The 14,512-nt window shown below is 43.7% G+C and overlaps 1 protein-coding gene across 14 annotated transcripts in view; it reads right to left on the reverse strand.

Annotated features, from left to right (window-relative positions):
- PTPRT (protein tyrosine phosphatase receptor type T) overlaps nucleotides 1-14,512 on the reverse strand; it is a 1,176,585-nt gene that overhangs the window by 381,710 nt on the left and 780,363 nt on the right. For all 14 annotated transcript variants that reach the window (XM_085003959.1, XM_085003963.1, XM_085003956.1 and 11 more), the window contains one exon: nucleotides 7,648-7,757. In XM_085003959.1, coding sequence (XP_084860085.1) covers nucleotides 7,648-7,757 — 110 coding nt within the window. The remainder of the gene's footprint in view (nucleotides 1-7,647; nucleotides 7,758-14,512) is intronic.

Here is a 14,512-nt window from a genome sequence, read left to right on the forward strand (position 1 = left end):
TGTCTCTGAATGATTTTATTGAGTTTTTAGACAACTTTTTGGCTGGATTGTTTCCCGTGACCGCATTCAAGATGTTAAGGGCCTGCCTGCAGTCGCGTGGGGTCTATTTTCAGTGGCCCTGTTGTTTACAAGAGCAGAATCAGAGTGGAAGAGGCCAGGCCAACACTCTTCACCCACTGGCCCTTATTGGGACACCTTGATATCTCTTTCAAACCCAGTTAGGGCTCCGCAAAGGTCTGTGCAAATGGCATGGTTTCCAGATCCTGGTGAAAACACTCAGCTCTTTGGACCCCACTGTTGCAGGAAGGGGGACCCCTTCCAGGGCCCAAGAATGGGCTCCTGCCTAACACTCAGAAATGAACTGTCTGAGGAGACATATGCTGACAAAGCAGAAGACTTTACTGGGAAAGGGTGCCCAGGGAGAGAGCAGGGTTGGGTAAAGGAACCTAGGAGAACTGCTCTACTGTGAAGCTTGCAGTCTCTGGTTTTATGAGAATGGGGTAAGTTTCCAGGCTGTCTCTGGCTAATCGTCTTCCTTGGGACTCCAATTTGGTCTGGCCCAGGGAGGGTCCCTTTTTTTTTTTCTTTATGGCCACACCCACAGCATATGGATGTTCCCAGGCTAGCTACAGCTGCCAGCCTACACCACAGCCATGGCAACATGGGATCTGAGCCGTGTCTGTGACCTATGCCGCAGCTTGTGGTGACACCAGATCCTGGATCCACTGAGGGAGGCCAGGAATCGAACCTGCATCCTCATCGATACTAGGTTGGGTACTTAACCCACTGAGCCACAACAGGAACTCTCCAGGGTCCTTCTTGGTGGCGTACACACCTCTCAGCCAGGATGGATTCCAGGGCTGAGGATCCTGGGAGGTTGGTCATCTCTTCCCTCCTCTTGGCCCCTCCCAAATTCTCCCAGTTAGTCTTCAGGGCAGACCCACATTCCTTATCAGGGCCTTCTATTGCGAAATAACTCAAGCCGGCAGCTATTACTGTGCATGGCCAAGGTGTGTGGTCTCAGTCAATGGTCCCCGAACACATGGGAGCAGGCATATCCCTCAATTTATTTAGGGGCCACGTCATTTATCCAAGAGTGGCAGTGTCTGTGTCAAGCAGAGCTTTCCAGACCCAGATTAGGACACTTGAGGGTGTGTCTTAGACCAGTGCTTCTCCCACTTCCATGTGCATGTGAATCATCTTGTTAAAACTCAGATTCCGATTAAGCAGGTCTAAGCTGGGGCCTGAGATGCTGTGGGTCTGACCTGCTCCCAGGTGACACTGATCTGCTGTCGTGTAGACACAAGGCTCCCAACGTGTCCTCTCGCCACCCACTGTTTGTCACCCTGTTGGGGCAGTGATCACAGACGTGCATCCTGCATCTCCTCTAAAGTACAGATGCCCAAAGATCTGGGGCCCTGGGCTGTGTGCCCTGATATTGTCTGCTGGCTTCAGTGGGCTCTGGCGAGGATTCTGAACCTGCATCCATGGGCAGGAAGAGTGGTTGTGGCTGGTGGAGAATTGGGTCATTTAATAGCTCAGGGGTGGCTTCAGGGTCAGGGCTAGAGGCCAGAATCTAAAGTCCATGGCTCCAGCAAATTCTGCAAAATAAGAACTCCTGACTCAAAAGAAGATGTCCAAGTCCAGAAAGAAGCAAAAGAAAAGAAGCAGATGGGACAAAGCTTTCACCTCTTCCATCTGGGTGCAAGGTTGTTCAATAAACTGTGAAGCCCTCATTGCAATATTGTAGATGAGTTAAATGTCCTTGCCTCCTGGCACATCTTCTAGGTGTCCCAGAGATGCTTATGTGCCCACAACTGCTAGCCACACAAAAGCTAAGTGGTCTTTTAAGAATATATATCTAGTTCCTACATTCCTCTGCTTAGAACCCTCCTAGGGTGTTCTATTCCCCAAAGATAAAACACAAAATCTAGAAGCCCTGCCCACTGACTCCCTGTGAGGCCTCGTCACTGTCCTCCATGCTCATGAAGCATCAGTCACTCAGACCTCCTTCCTATGTCCCAAACAGGTCAGAGTCCTTCCTACCCCAGGGCCTTTGCACTAGCTGTTTTCCTCCAAGTGTCACGACTGTTTTGCCTTTGACATCTCAGGCCACAGGTAATGTTTCAACAGCAGAGCACCTCCAAAATGAGGTATAAGCCTTTGATTTTGTGGGTTTGATGTGGATTTATTTTTCTCTTGACTCTTTCCCAGGTGAAGCCTAGAATAGTTGACACTTTCATGTAACAAAAAGAGGACCGAAGCCCAAAGACTGAATAAGACATAATCGAAGGCATTTAAATTTGGGGCAGGGGGAAGAACTGTCCAGGGATGGGCCCAGAGGTTGTGACTTGGACTCATGGGGAAGAGAATTTAATCTTAACATACCACACGCTACTTGGACTTGCTGTGTTTAACAATTTTTACAATATCTATGTAAGCAAATAGGTTAGGGGTTCCCTGGAGAAAGAGAACTGGGAATGGCTTCCTCGACATAAGAGAGCCCATTATTTTGGCCTAAGTCATTTTATGATCTAAGTCTGGCTGTAATGCCCTTGAACATGTCTCAGTAATTAATGATCTTAAGGGAAGGGAGGGAATGCAGAAACAAGGAAGATGAAATCAAGAATCAACAGTGCAGCCTTGGGGCAGGGTCCTGGTTCCTCAAGGGATGCACATAATAATATATCCTTGAATTCTGCTGGAACCGAGGCCTCCACCCAGGGGGATGGAATGAAGATGTTGACCCTGCTGACTTCAAGCAACTAAAGCTTGGACCTCTGCCCCAATTCTATGCTGAATTCTCCTCTACTCAAGCCCCCTTATGAATATGCATGCACCGTAGCTTAAAACTTGCCCAATTTTGCTGTTGGGACATTGCTTTGGGAATGATCCTTACTTGCTGTAAGTAATAATAAAGGCTTCCTTCTCCTGCACTTTGGCTTAGTTGTGTTTATCAGCTTGATACCCATCAAGAAGTGAACAGAGTTTTCACATAATGTTCACACAGCCACAACCCTTCTTCACTCCCCTTTTTCTGGCTTTTGACTTAGCATGAGTTCAAGGTCATGCACAAAAAGGCACAGACAATCTTGGATTTCTCTTCTGTTTGTGTTGTCCGATTCTTCTTTGCCACCAAATATACTTTCTGAGATCAGAAGAGGGTGACTTGTAATTTATGGATTTCTCTCTAGAAGTTACAACCAGGACCTAATTTAAAAAATCAAATTGGTTTCATCTAATTAAATTTGGAAATTGCCTCATAAACACGTATTCTGTTATAAATGTCGTTAAAAGCAAGGTCCCCTGCTCACTGCCTGTGGCGGGTTCATCTGAGCCCATTTCTCTGCTCAGAAGAGTATACTTTCTTATCAGTTGCTGAAAGTTTCTAAAGAATAGTGTGGTCTAGAGGCAGTGCTTCTCAAACTTAATGCCCATGTGAATCACCCAGGGATCTTGTTAAAATGAAGCCTCTGATTCAGGAAGTCTGTTGGAGGTCTGCGATGCTGTACTTCTAACCAGCTCCTGGGTAATTAATGCCATTGCTGCTGGTCTGGGGACCCCACTGAGTAAGGGCTAAGACTCCTGCTCTTGAATTCAGGACTGGTGAATTGGTTGTACAACCTTGGTCTTGACACTTCACCTCTCCGAGTCTCAAATGCCTTGTTTTTATGCAATGATAAGAGCTAACATTTAACGAGGCTATTTCTAAATGCCAAAGATAGCACTGAACATATATTTATGTTTAATAATAAATACAAACAAGCTCATTAACTTAATGTACCCAAGGTTACACAGCAAGTAAGGGGTAGAGTTGGGATTCGGATGTAGGTGGCCTGACCTCAGAAGTCAACATTCTTACCTTCTGAGGCCTCACTGGCTTGTGATACACATGGTCACAGCCATGTTTATGCTCGAAAGACGAGGCCTAAGCCAACGACCTCCTTAGCTCCCTTCACGGCATCATCCAAGAATTTTGGCATATTCCCAATGGACAACCTCAACTGCTCAAACAAGTCAGACAACTTTAGACTTCTAGCTCTGGCTCTCTGCTTTAAAGCCCAAGTAGCAGCTAAGAAGCTCCTTGAAGGTGTCTCACCGCAGCTGTTTTTAATACAGTAACATCATGGGAACACCAGCATTCTAGCAACTGGCTTTTGAACATCCACAAGGCACTGGTTTCCAAGAGAAGTGAGAAGAAGGATGCATTGTCCAAATCTGGGTACACCTTCATGCCTAGAGCTCCAGATGGTGTTGCATATACGAGTCCTTATCTTGTAACAGAGTAGGACCCTATGGGGACTTCCTAAGACAGAACATTTCCCCCCACCACAACCTCCACCTGCCTCTTGTCCATAGAAAAACTTTACCCAAAGGATAAATACAGGAAGTGAAAAAATGCAGAAACAAAGGAAAACAGTCAAATAAGACAAAATAATAATCGTTTAGCCATTAAGCAAAGTCAAGGATCTTTAGGTCCTCCTCAAGGGCTATAGATAATAATCAGAGCCACAGCCTTTGAGCTCTTTTGCAGATACTGAAACCCTCACCAGGGGAAGATGTTAACTATGCAATGACCAGAGTGTAGCCATGACATAAGCTTCTCCATCTTACACGATTCTGAGAACTGGCCTCAAGGAAATGGGAATAAATTGATCCTGGAACTAAAGATTAACTGCACTTAAAACAATCAAGATGATGTTGATCAGACCACTGTGTGCTCAGTTTTAAGAGGACTGTCAGAGATGACTATGCTGTTCTGCATGTAGCCCACACTCTCTGCCTGTACACCCCCAAGACTCCCCTTTAAAAGCTCTTGTCCCCTGCTTGGCACTGAGGAGTTGCTTTTGGACATGAGTCTGTCTTCTCCCCAGGTTGCCAGTCTACTGAATAAAGCACCCTTTCCTTTCCAAGCTACACTTGTCTCTTGAGTATTAGCTTTTGATCAGAGAGCAGCTGAACCTGATTTCTGTAACACCTTCAGGGAACTATTGCTCAAAAGGGGGGGGGTAACCCATAGTTTTGTTTGCATGCTTGTTCTTTCTCCATCCGTTTCTTTCCTCGTATTATAGAATCACAATCAAGGGTTTCCTAATCCAGACTGATCCTATTAGAGCAAGCAGTATATTGCCCCTGAGGAAGAAATCTGTATAGAGATATGTCTCTACCTGCAACATGGACTAAAATCATGGTTCCCAAGTGCAAGTAGGTACAAGGATCAGAGTCTTTTCATGACAGAGTTGTTCTCAATCTAAGGCAAAATTCAAAAAAAAAAAAAAGAAAAGAAAAGAAAGAGATTGTCATGAGTTATCCATAAAGCTACATTTACTCAATTTAAAGGATGGACTTTAATTCTGTGGTTATATCCTTTCTATGTTTTTGAAATTATGTCTTTGATATGATGTTAGTAAAAGATGGTGTGGAGTTCCCATCCTGGCTCAGTGGTTAATGAATCCAAATAGGAACCATGAGGTTGCGGGTTTGATCCCTGGCCTTGCTCAGTGGGTTAAGGATCCGGCGTTGCCGTGAGCTGCGGTGTAGGTTGCAGATGCGGCTCGTATCCCTCATTGCTGTGGCTCTGGCGTAGGCCGGCGGCTACAGCTCCAGTTGAACCCCTAGCGGGAACCTCCATATGCCACGGGAGCAGCCCAAGAAATGGCAAAAAGACAAAAAAAAAAAAAAAAAAGATGGCAATGTACTCTGTGTTAGTTCCCGAAAACCACTTGAAATGTTACCGCCCTATGAATTCCGAAAGTCTTCAACATCTGGCACTGAGAACCATTTATATAAAACACCAAGCAACTCACCCCTCCAAGTCCTGGGTCCTCTCCCTCTGCTTTACAAAGAGCAGGTTGTAGATCTCTGACTCACTGGTGTGTAAGTGAGGGTGTGTGATCTCAGCCTGCGCTTTACAAAGGACAGCAGCATGTAGGTTTAAACGACTGGGTTCTGTTTCAGCTGTGTTTCCAGTCCCTGCCTTCCCTGACAAGTGTTTGAATGTGCCCCCAGCAAGGTCTAATAGTATGGGTACCTACCCTCGTTTCAGCTCCCTCTCCAGGAAGGATGCTTTTCCCAAGCCCGTGGTCCAAGATGGGGATATAAGACAGCTCTGCTTTTGGGAAATGCTAGATGAAGTGAGATAGGTTGTTTTCTCCAGCACCCTGTACAGGATAGACAGTTTTCTCCTTCCTCAGAGAGCTCTGAGGTCCACTCTGGTCTCTCCAGAGAATTTCTGTGTCCATCAGATTCATCTTATTTCTCCCTCATCAACATTCCTTGATGTTCCTCCCGAGAGCTCATCCTCCCTTGTGGGGATATTCTCACCCAAGCTCACTCTCAACAGGTGTAGCTTCTTGCATGAGCACACAGTGTCCTAAGTCCTTCCATGAGCCTTTCGTGGGCACTTCAGCCTGGGATGCTTGCCACCTCCCCACCCCCAGACTCCTTAGAGAAATCCTGAAGCAGTGATTACCCACTCCCACTTTACAGGTGAGGAAACTGAGGCTTAAAGAGAGGAAGGACCTGCCAAAAGTCACTCACTTGAGATAGTGGTAGAGCTTCTAGGATACATCCTTCTAGCTTCGATCTCCATGCCCTTCCCTCTGCAAGTTGTGCTTTTCTTTTTCTTTCGGTTTTGTTTTTTTTTTTTTTTTTTTTTTTTTGTCTTTTTAGGACCACACCCATGGCATATGGAGGTTCCCAGGCTAGGGATCGAATCAGAGCTATAGCTGCCAGCCTATACCACAGCCACAGCAATGTGACTTACACCACAGTGCATGGCAAATTCGGATCCTCAACCCACTGAGCAAGGCCAGGGATCAAACCTGTGTCCTCATGGATGCTAGTCATATTTGTTTCTGCCAAGCCACGATGGGAACTCCATGGCTGTGCTTTTCCATTATACCTTGTAGCACAATCTCATGGTGTATCAAAACATAAGGGGTGGGAAGAGGGTTAATCTTGTCCATATTCCAACAGCAGCATTTCATGCTATCAGCCTGTTGAAATTTTTCCATTTGCTTTTGTTCTGCATGGACTTCTATACGATCTGTTCTGATTTGAAAGTTTTCAGGGAAGCCATATTGTGTTGGCTTATTGGGTGTATTCTTGTCCACCTCTGATGAAGACCCTGCAACTCCTGGGAGGAGGGCTTTCAACACCACCACCTGGGTGGTAATACAACATGCCTTGGCCGCAGAGCAATGTTACACCGCAAGAATCATGTACCCGCAGGTAAGAGAATGACACTGGGACCCTTTGGGAAGCCCAGGGGCTGATACAAATACAATGAGCATCACCTGAGTGTTGTGATTTCCCAGAAGAGCTGCAACTACTGCTTGCCGGGCCTCAGTCTTCTCACCTGTGTCAGGATGGTCTGACTCCTGTAGCCCTGACACCTTTGCCAAAGAGATCAAAAACCACTTCAAGGCATGGCAGGACCAATGTTCTTTGTCACTGGGGCTACTGAGACAGCTCAGTTGATGCCGTTGTGGTTTCTTCCTACCACATTATCAGAAACCTCTGGTAAGCTGTGTCTCACTCACCTTTGTGCTCTCAGTGGAGCCCTGCCCATGGTAGTTATTTGCCAATTTCAAGCTGAACTGAATAACACCAAGCCAAATGATACAGCCAAAGGGGCCTCCTTACCTCATAGAGAGTGATGACCCCGTTGGTCTCATTGGGAGGCTTCCACTGGATGTAGATCTTCTCTTCGAAGGGCCCCCCTTGGATGGATTCTAGAGGAACAGCTCCTGGAACTAGAGGAGGAAAAAACGTCAGGACTTGAAGTCACTTTTCATCTCACTTCCCCAGACTCACGGACCTAGAATAGGAGTCAGCAAAATTATCCCGTAAAGAGTCAGAAAGTAAATATGCTAGGCTTTGCGGGCCATAGAGTCCCTGTTGCAACAACTCAACAGTGGGAACTGCAGCAAAAAAAAAAAAAAAAAATTAGCCACAGACAATTCACAAACAAATGGGCATGGTTGTGTCCCCAAAATACTTTATTTCTAAAACCAGGCAATGGGTTGGAGTGGACACATGCGGCCATAATTTGCTAAGCTTTTTCCTGGAAGGTCAATGGCTTTTCATCTGCAGACCGAGCCAGTCTGTTCTGGAACTCAACCTGACCAGGGTAAAGAGGACACCTGTAGGCCCCAGCTCTGCCAGCAGATGGGATTCAGGAATTAGACTGAGTTCCCATTGTGGTTTAGAACCTGACTAGTATCCATGAGAATGTGGGTTCAATCCCTGGCCTCGCTCAATGGGTTAAGGATCAGGCGTTGGTGCAAGCTGTGGCATAGGCCGCAGATGCAGCTCGGATCTGGTGTTGTTGTGGCTGTGGTGTAGGCTGGCAGCTGCAGCTTCAATTCAACCCCTAACTTGGGAACTTCCACTTGCCATATGCCCTAAAAAGAAAAAAGAAATCAGACCCTCGTCTTAGGATTTGTATTTGAGGAATGCAACGTGAACTTCAATATCATTTTCCTAAACCTGTCAAGTTTTCTCCAACCACAGGCAGTGCTCCCATAATTGCCTAATCCCCAAATCACCAGGAACTTTGTGCCTTGAAACCTCAGTCTAATTAGAAGGCTCCAAGAAGGCATCTAGTTTGTCTTGCTGCTGAGTTTCCAATGCCTGCCACACAGTACATGCATAATAACCATTTGCTGGTTGGATGAATAGGTGAATCAATGACCTATGCCAGCATTTTGCCCTAATGAGCAAAACCTTTCTGGGGCTGTTGCTGTCCCCAGACCAGACTTCCTGCCAGCATCCTCCTGCTGGATTATACCATCATTATGAAAGTCTGGAAGATGCTGAACCATAAAATAATGATTCCTCAAGCTCCCAGACATAACCCTCTAGAGGATCCTGAGTTCATGTAAATCATTACTGAATCTATTTCTATTTTGGCATTATAAAAGCAGGTATTTTTATGAAGCACTTGCTCTTTGATCAGAATTTTACATACATTATTTCATTTAGGCCACAAAACATCTCTGCCCAATATGTATTATCTCCTTTGTGCTGAGAAGAGAACGGAGGCTAAGAGAATTAAATAACTTGCTCAAGGTCATATGGCTCTTAAGTTGTAAAGAGAGAATTGAACACCTGTCTCTGAGCTTCAAAGCATATACTCTTAATCATCATGTTATGCCTCTCTAGATATAGCCATGGCCATATGTTGCAATCAGTTCCCTATTGTTAAATTAAAATATATTTAGTTTTTCTCATTATAGACATGATCCATGGAGTTTGTTGAATATTAAGAACCTCCAAAAAAGCCTTTTTTAAAAAGAAAAGAACAAAATCACTCATAGTCCCTGTAACTGGAGATATTTTTCCAGTATTTTTAGGCCTATGGATACACATATTTAAAAAAAAAATTAAGCTCCTACTGTGCATAGTGTGTTATGACCTTATTTTATTGCTAAACAAATCACAGTTTAAAAAAAAAAAAAGTCCTTAAATGTTCTTTGGGGCCATGCATTTTAATGGCTGCTTAGAGCAGGATATGTCCCATTATAGTCACCAATTCTTTATTATTGGGCATTAAAGTTGGTTTGAATTCTTTATGATTATAAGTAACACTGTAATGACCATTCTCTTGTTGTTGTTGTTTTTTATTTATTTTTTATTTTTTTGGTGTGCCAGCAGCATGTGGAAATTCCCAGGCCAGGGATCAAACCCACACCATGGTAGCAACACAGGCAACTACAGTGACAATGCCAGATCCCTAACCTGCTGTGCTACAAGAGAATTCCAATTCTTATAAGTAAGTATTCGCATGCAACTCTGAAAATGAATTTATTGGGCCAAAATAGATGGAATAGTTTATCTTTAAGGCTTTTGACACATATTACCAGACTGCCTTCCAGAAAGTTTGCACCATTCTGCATGCTGGGTTTCCCAAATAGAAGACTTTGCCAATTCCCAATCCATGCCAACAATGACGATTTAAAGGATTAAAAGCATGTATGTGCAACTTTTTCAGAATATTAGAGAGTGTGGCTTTGTTTTTCAGCTGAATTGGCCATTTGTGCCGATTCTTTTATGAACACGCTCTCTACACACTGTGCTCATTTATTTTCCTGTATAGCCCTTCATTTCTGTCCATCATTGCCTTAGGGCCTATAATCTGTTTTAAGGAATTACGCTTTTTTTGCATAGGTCACAATTATTTCGGTCAGTTTTTCATTCGCTTTTTAAATCTCTCAGGTATGGAGAAGAAGGTTCTTCGCTTTTTGGGGGGCTGCGCTGTGGCATATGGAGTTCCCTGGGCCAGGGGTTAGATCTGAGCCAGAGTTGCAACCTTCACTGCAGCTGCAGCAATGTCGGATCGTTTCACCCACTGCGCTGAGCTGGGGATGGAACCTGTGTCCTGGTGTCACCAAGAAGGACGCTATGAGGCCTTCCCAGAGTGGACCTCTCACTCATGTCCTCCTTTTTATCTACAGAAAAACTTTAGTCAAAGAGTCAATTTAATCAGAGAGGTAAGAAAATACAGCGAAAAAAGAAAACAGTCAAGCAAGACAGAATAATAACAGTTTAGCCATTCAACAAAGTCAAGGACTTTTAGTTAGTCCTTCTACAAGGACTATAGATAATATTCTGAGCCATGTCCTTGGAACTGTTTTGCAGGTGCTGAAGCCCCCACTGGCATGAAGAGGTCAACTCTATGCTGCCCACAAGTACATAGACCCCAGACTAGTTGGAACCAGAAGATTGCTGACCCTGACACCAAATGACCTCACCACCTACCAATCAGGAAAATGTCCATAGGCTGATCACGCCCTGCTCCTCAAATGCTATAAGACTCCTCACTACCCTCTCCAAATGGGACAGTCCTTGAGGCACTAGCCTGCTATAGTCCCCTCTTTGCCTGGCAATTAAAGCTACTTTTTTTCTGTTTCCTCTAACTCCTATCTCCATGTTTCTGTGTTCCTGTTTGGTGTCATTATACAGAGTCAGCTGATATTTCAGCAACACTGGTGCTGTAGAGACTCCACCCACCCAGCTGCACAGTGGGAACTCCTGGAGAGGGTTCTAAATATTCAGATCTCTTATTGCTTTTCCTTATCCAGTCATCTTTTCTACAAGTATTTACTGAATATTTAATATGACCAGTGGATGGTGAGGGACACTAGAGATGTACCAATGACAAAGAAAGAGTCAAAGCTTGTATTCTTGGAAGGGGCACCTCCATTAAATAATTACAATCATGATTAATTTTTTTAAGTTGTAATCAGGACTTTGAGGGATAGACCCAAGGGGGTGGAAGAATTATAACTAGCAGAGAACATCTTGTTTGGCAACTCAGGATAATACATGGAAAGTAAATTAGGGTCGATGGATGAGTAGAAGCTACTAGGACAGGCACAGGGAGGGCGGGTATTGGGAGTATGGTGAATGGCTTTGTAGGGGAAAAAGTGGAAGGAGAAAAGCCATCCTAGAGAGTTGGTAGCTTGGACCAGGGTGATGGTGGTATATAAGGGAGGGAGGCTGCATGGAAGATTTGGGGTGCTAGTGATTTGGTAATGATGGGGGGAAGAGATGTGTCAAGGAAGACCCCAGCTCTTCTATTTTATACAAACGGGGTGGATCAGAGGGTTATTTGTAGAAAGGGAGCCTTAGAGGGTGACTACTTTTGAAAAGGAAGCTGGCAAGCTCAGTTCTGTCCTATTTCATTGGAAGTGTATGGAGAACACCCAGGGGGCAACACTGAATAGCAGCTGGATATACAAGGAGAAGGGTGGTGACAAGGCAGGTAATGTTCAGAAATTGAAACCATGGGCAGGAAATAGATCTTACAGCAAGATATCAGAGGAGAACACAAGTAGCAAGTCTAGCACCACAGCAAGAAGAGCTGTAATCTTAACAAGGAAAACAAAACAAAAAAAACCTTAGAAACTGGAAAGCAGCATTCAGGGAGATGATGGAAAACCCTGGAAGGTGAGCTGTCATCAAAGCAGCCAAAAGAGGATCAAAAAGGCATTGGTAGTGACAGATGTGGCTATTGGGTAAGATGCAATCTTAACTTTTCCCATTGAAGGTCATGTCTTCAAGGTTACTTGAGCTGAGTTCTCCCTCAACAATTGAGGGGGAACGTTGATGTCATAAGCCATCCCCTAGTGGGTGAAAAGAGTGGAAGGTGAGGGATTGCACTGAGACAGGTAAACCTTTGGGCTGCGAAGGGGAGGGGAATACAAGAAGGAATGAGAATGAGACATAGAGCCAAAGAAGTTCCCCCTCCCAAAGACAAGACAGGTTATGGCACAACCAAAGACAACATCCAATATTAACATTAGGTTGAAGAAGGGTGGGAAAGAGAGAGGAAATAACTGACACTGGTAAGGTCCTGAAAAAGGCAGGAGCAGCGGTGTGTGAGCAGAAAGCATCTTTCTGTGGGATAAGAGAAGAGGAAGAAAATAGGCAGGTGATTTGGAGAGGTTGTTGTTTTTTTTTTCTCCCTTCTTTCTTTCCTTCCTTCCCTTCTTTCTTTCCTTCCCACCTGCTCTCCCATCATTCTTTGTCTCTTTTTCTTTTTTCCCTTTCTTTTTCATTCTTTTTCTCTCTTTCTTCCTTCCTTCCCTTCTTCCTTCCTTCCTTTTCTTTCTTGCCACACCCATGGCACATGGAAGTTCCAGGATAGGGATTGAATCTGAGCCACAACTGCAACTTACACTGCAACTGCGACAATGCCAGACCCTTTAACCCACTGCTCAGGGCCAGAGTTGGAACCTGAAGCCTCCACAGGAACCCAAGCCACTGCAGTCAGATTCTTAATTCACTGCACCACAGCAGGAAATCCTCAAGCCTCCATTTTCTTGAGAAGAAAGTGAAACCATCTACCAAGAGTGTCCTGGAGGAGGGGCTTCATTGGGAATTCAGAGAAGCTTTAAGAGGTGAGTGAAAAGTGAGCTTAACAGAGGGATACCCATGCTGCTCACTAAGAAGCATCCCATCCGATGCAGGCTGTGACTGGGAAGCTCAAGCTAGGATCACCACCTGGACTCCTCTTTTATACCAGTTCAGAGTGAATTATCTTTTTCACCCCTTACTAGATGAACAGTCACCTGTATTTTCTTTTTCCTTTTACACTTTATTCCCGTCTTTCTCTTTTTAAACCTAACCCTTTAATCCATCTGGGATGCATTTTATGTATTGTACAAAGTAGAAATCTAATTGGAGTTCTTTACAATATTCTTAGGACAATAAATTGACCAGTCAAAACTTGCCCCAGTGATTTAAAATGACATTTTATTATCACATTAAATTATTTTATATTCCAGCATATGCTGTTGGCTTTCTGCTCTATTTCATTGAGTCATAGTGTCTACTCCAACAGTATCTCTCTGTTGTGTTGATATAACATGTTTTAATATTCAACAGAACAGGGCTTTCTCAAACATCATCATTCTTTTGCAAAGTTTTCTGGGCTATCATTACCCATGTATTCTCCCAGAAGAATACTGAAATAATTTTTAAGACTTCAAAAATGACCCATCGGAATTTTAATTTCAGTTGCATTCTTCACTTTCCTGGGGGGCAAATGACACCTTTTTATAATGAGTCCTCTTACCTGTAAAATTACATTAATCCTCATTGATTAATGTTTCTGTTTATGTCCCCTATTTTTAAATTGTTTTTTTTTTTTCATTTCTTACAAACTATTCCAAGGACTTAATTACTTTGGTTCATATTATTTTTGCATTATGTTAAAAATGTGCTCTTAGAAAGCATGTGAGACACAATTATCTGTAACAAATTTATATTTAAATAATTAGTATGAAATGAGCACACATGTACCCACCATCCATCCAAAGAAACAAAACATCACTGTACCATTAAAGCAGCCTATGTGCCTCCCACTCTTGCCTCTTTCTCTCCTCCCCATCAGAAAAAAAAATGCATATATTCCTGAATTTTACGTTAATCATTCTCTTTATTTTTATATGGAATTATAAATATACACACCTGTACCAAGACAAAATATCATTTAGTTTTTCCTGGTTCTCTTTAGACATACGTAAAGCTGAGTGTTTGTATTGCAGATTTGCATTTGTCACTCAACAGTGTTTGTTTTTCTTTTTCTTTTTTTTTTTCCCCTTTTTACAGCCCCACCCATGGCATATGGAAGTTCCCAGACAGAGGTTGAACCTGAGCTGCAGCTGAGGCCTACGCCACAGCCACAGCAACTCAGGATCGGAGCTGTATCTGCAACCTATGTTGCAGCTTGTGGCAACACTGGATCTTAAACCCAGGGATGGAACCTGCATCCTCTCAGATACTCTGTTGGGTTCTTAACCTGCTGAGCCACAATGGGAGTCAACACTGTTTTGAGATTCATGCATATTGATGTGTGTAGTTTCTTTCATTCATCTAAATTTTATTCATATAATCTTTTTTATTTTCTGCATTTCTTATTTATTACTTTAAGTGGACATTATGACTACTTCCCAGTGAAGTTATCTTTGAACACTGCTCCTATCAGTAGTTTTGTACATTT

This window comes from Sus scrofa, chromosome 17, assembly GCF_054392235.1.
Source record: "Sus scrofa isolate SSC_HxYL_T2T_F1_AM1 chromosome 17, Sscrofa_HxYL_maternal_Yorkshire_Landrace_v2.0, whole genome shotgun sequence".
Lineage (NCBI taxonomy): Eukaryota > Metazoa > Chordata > Mammalia > Artiodactyla > Suidae > Sus > Sus scrofa.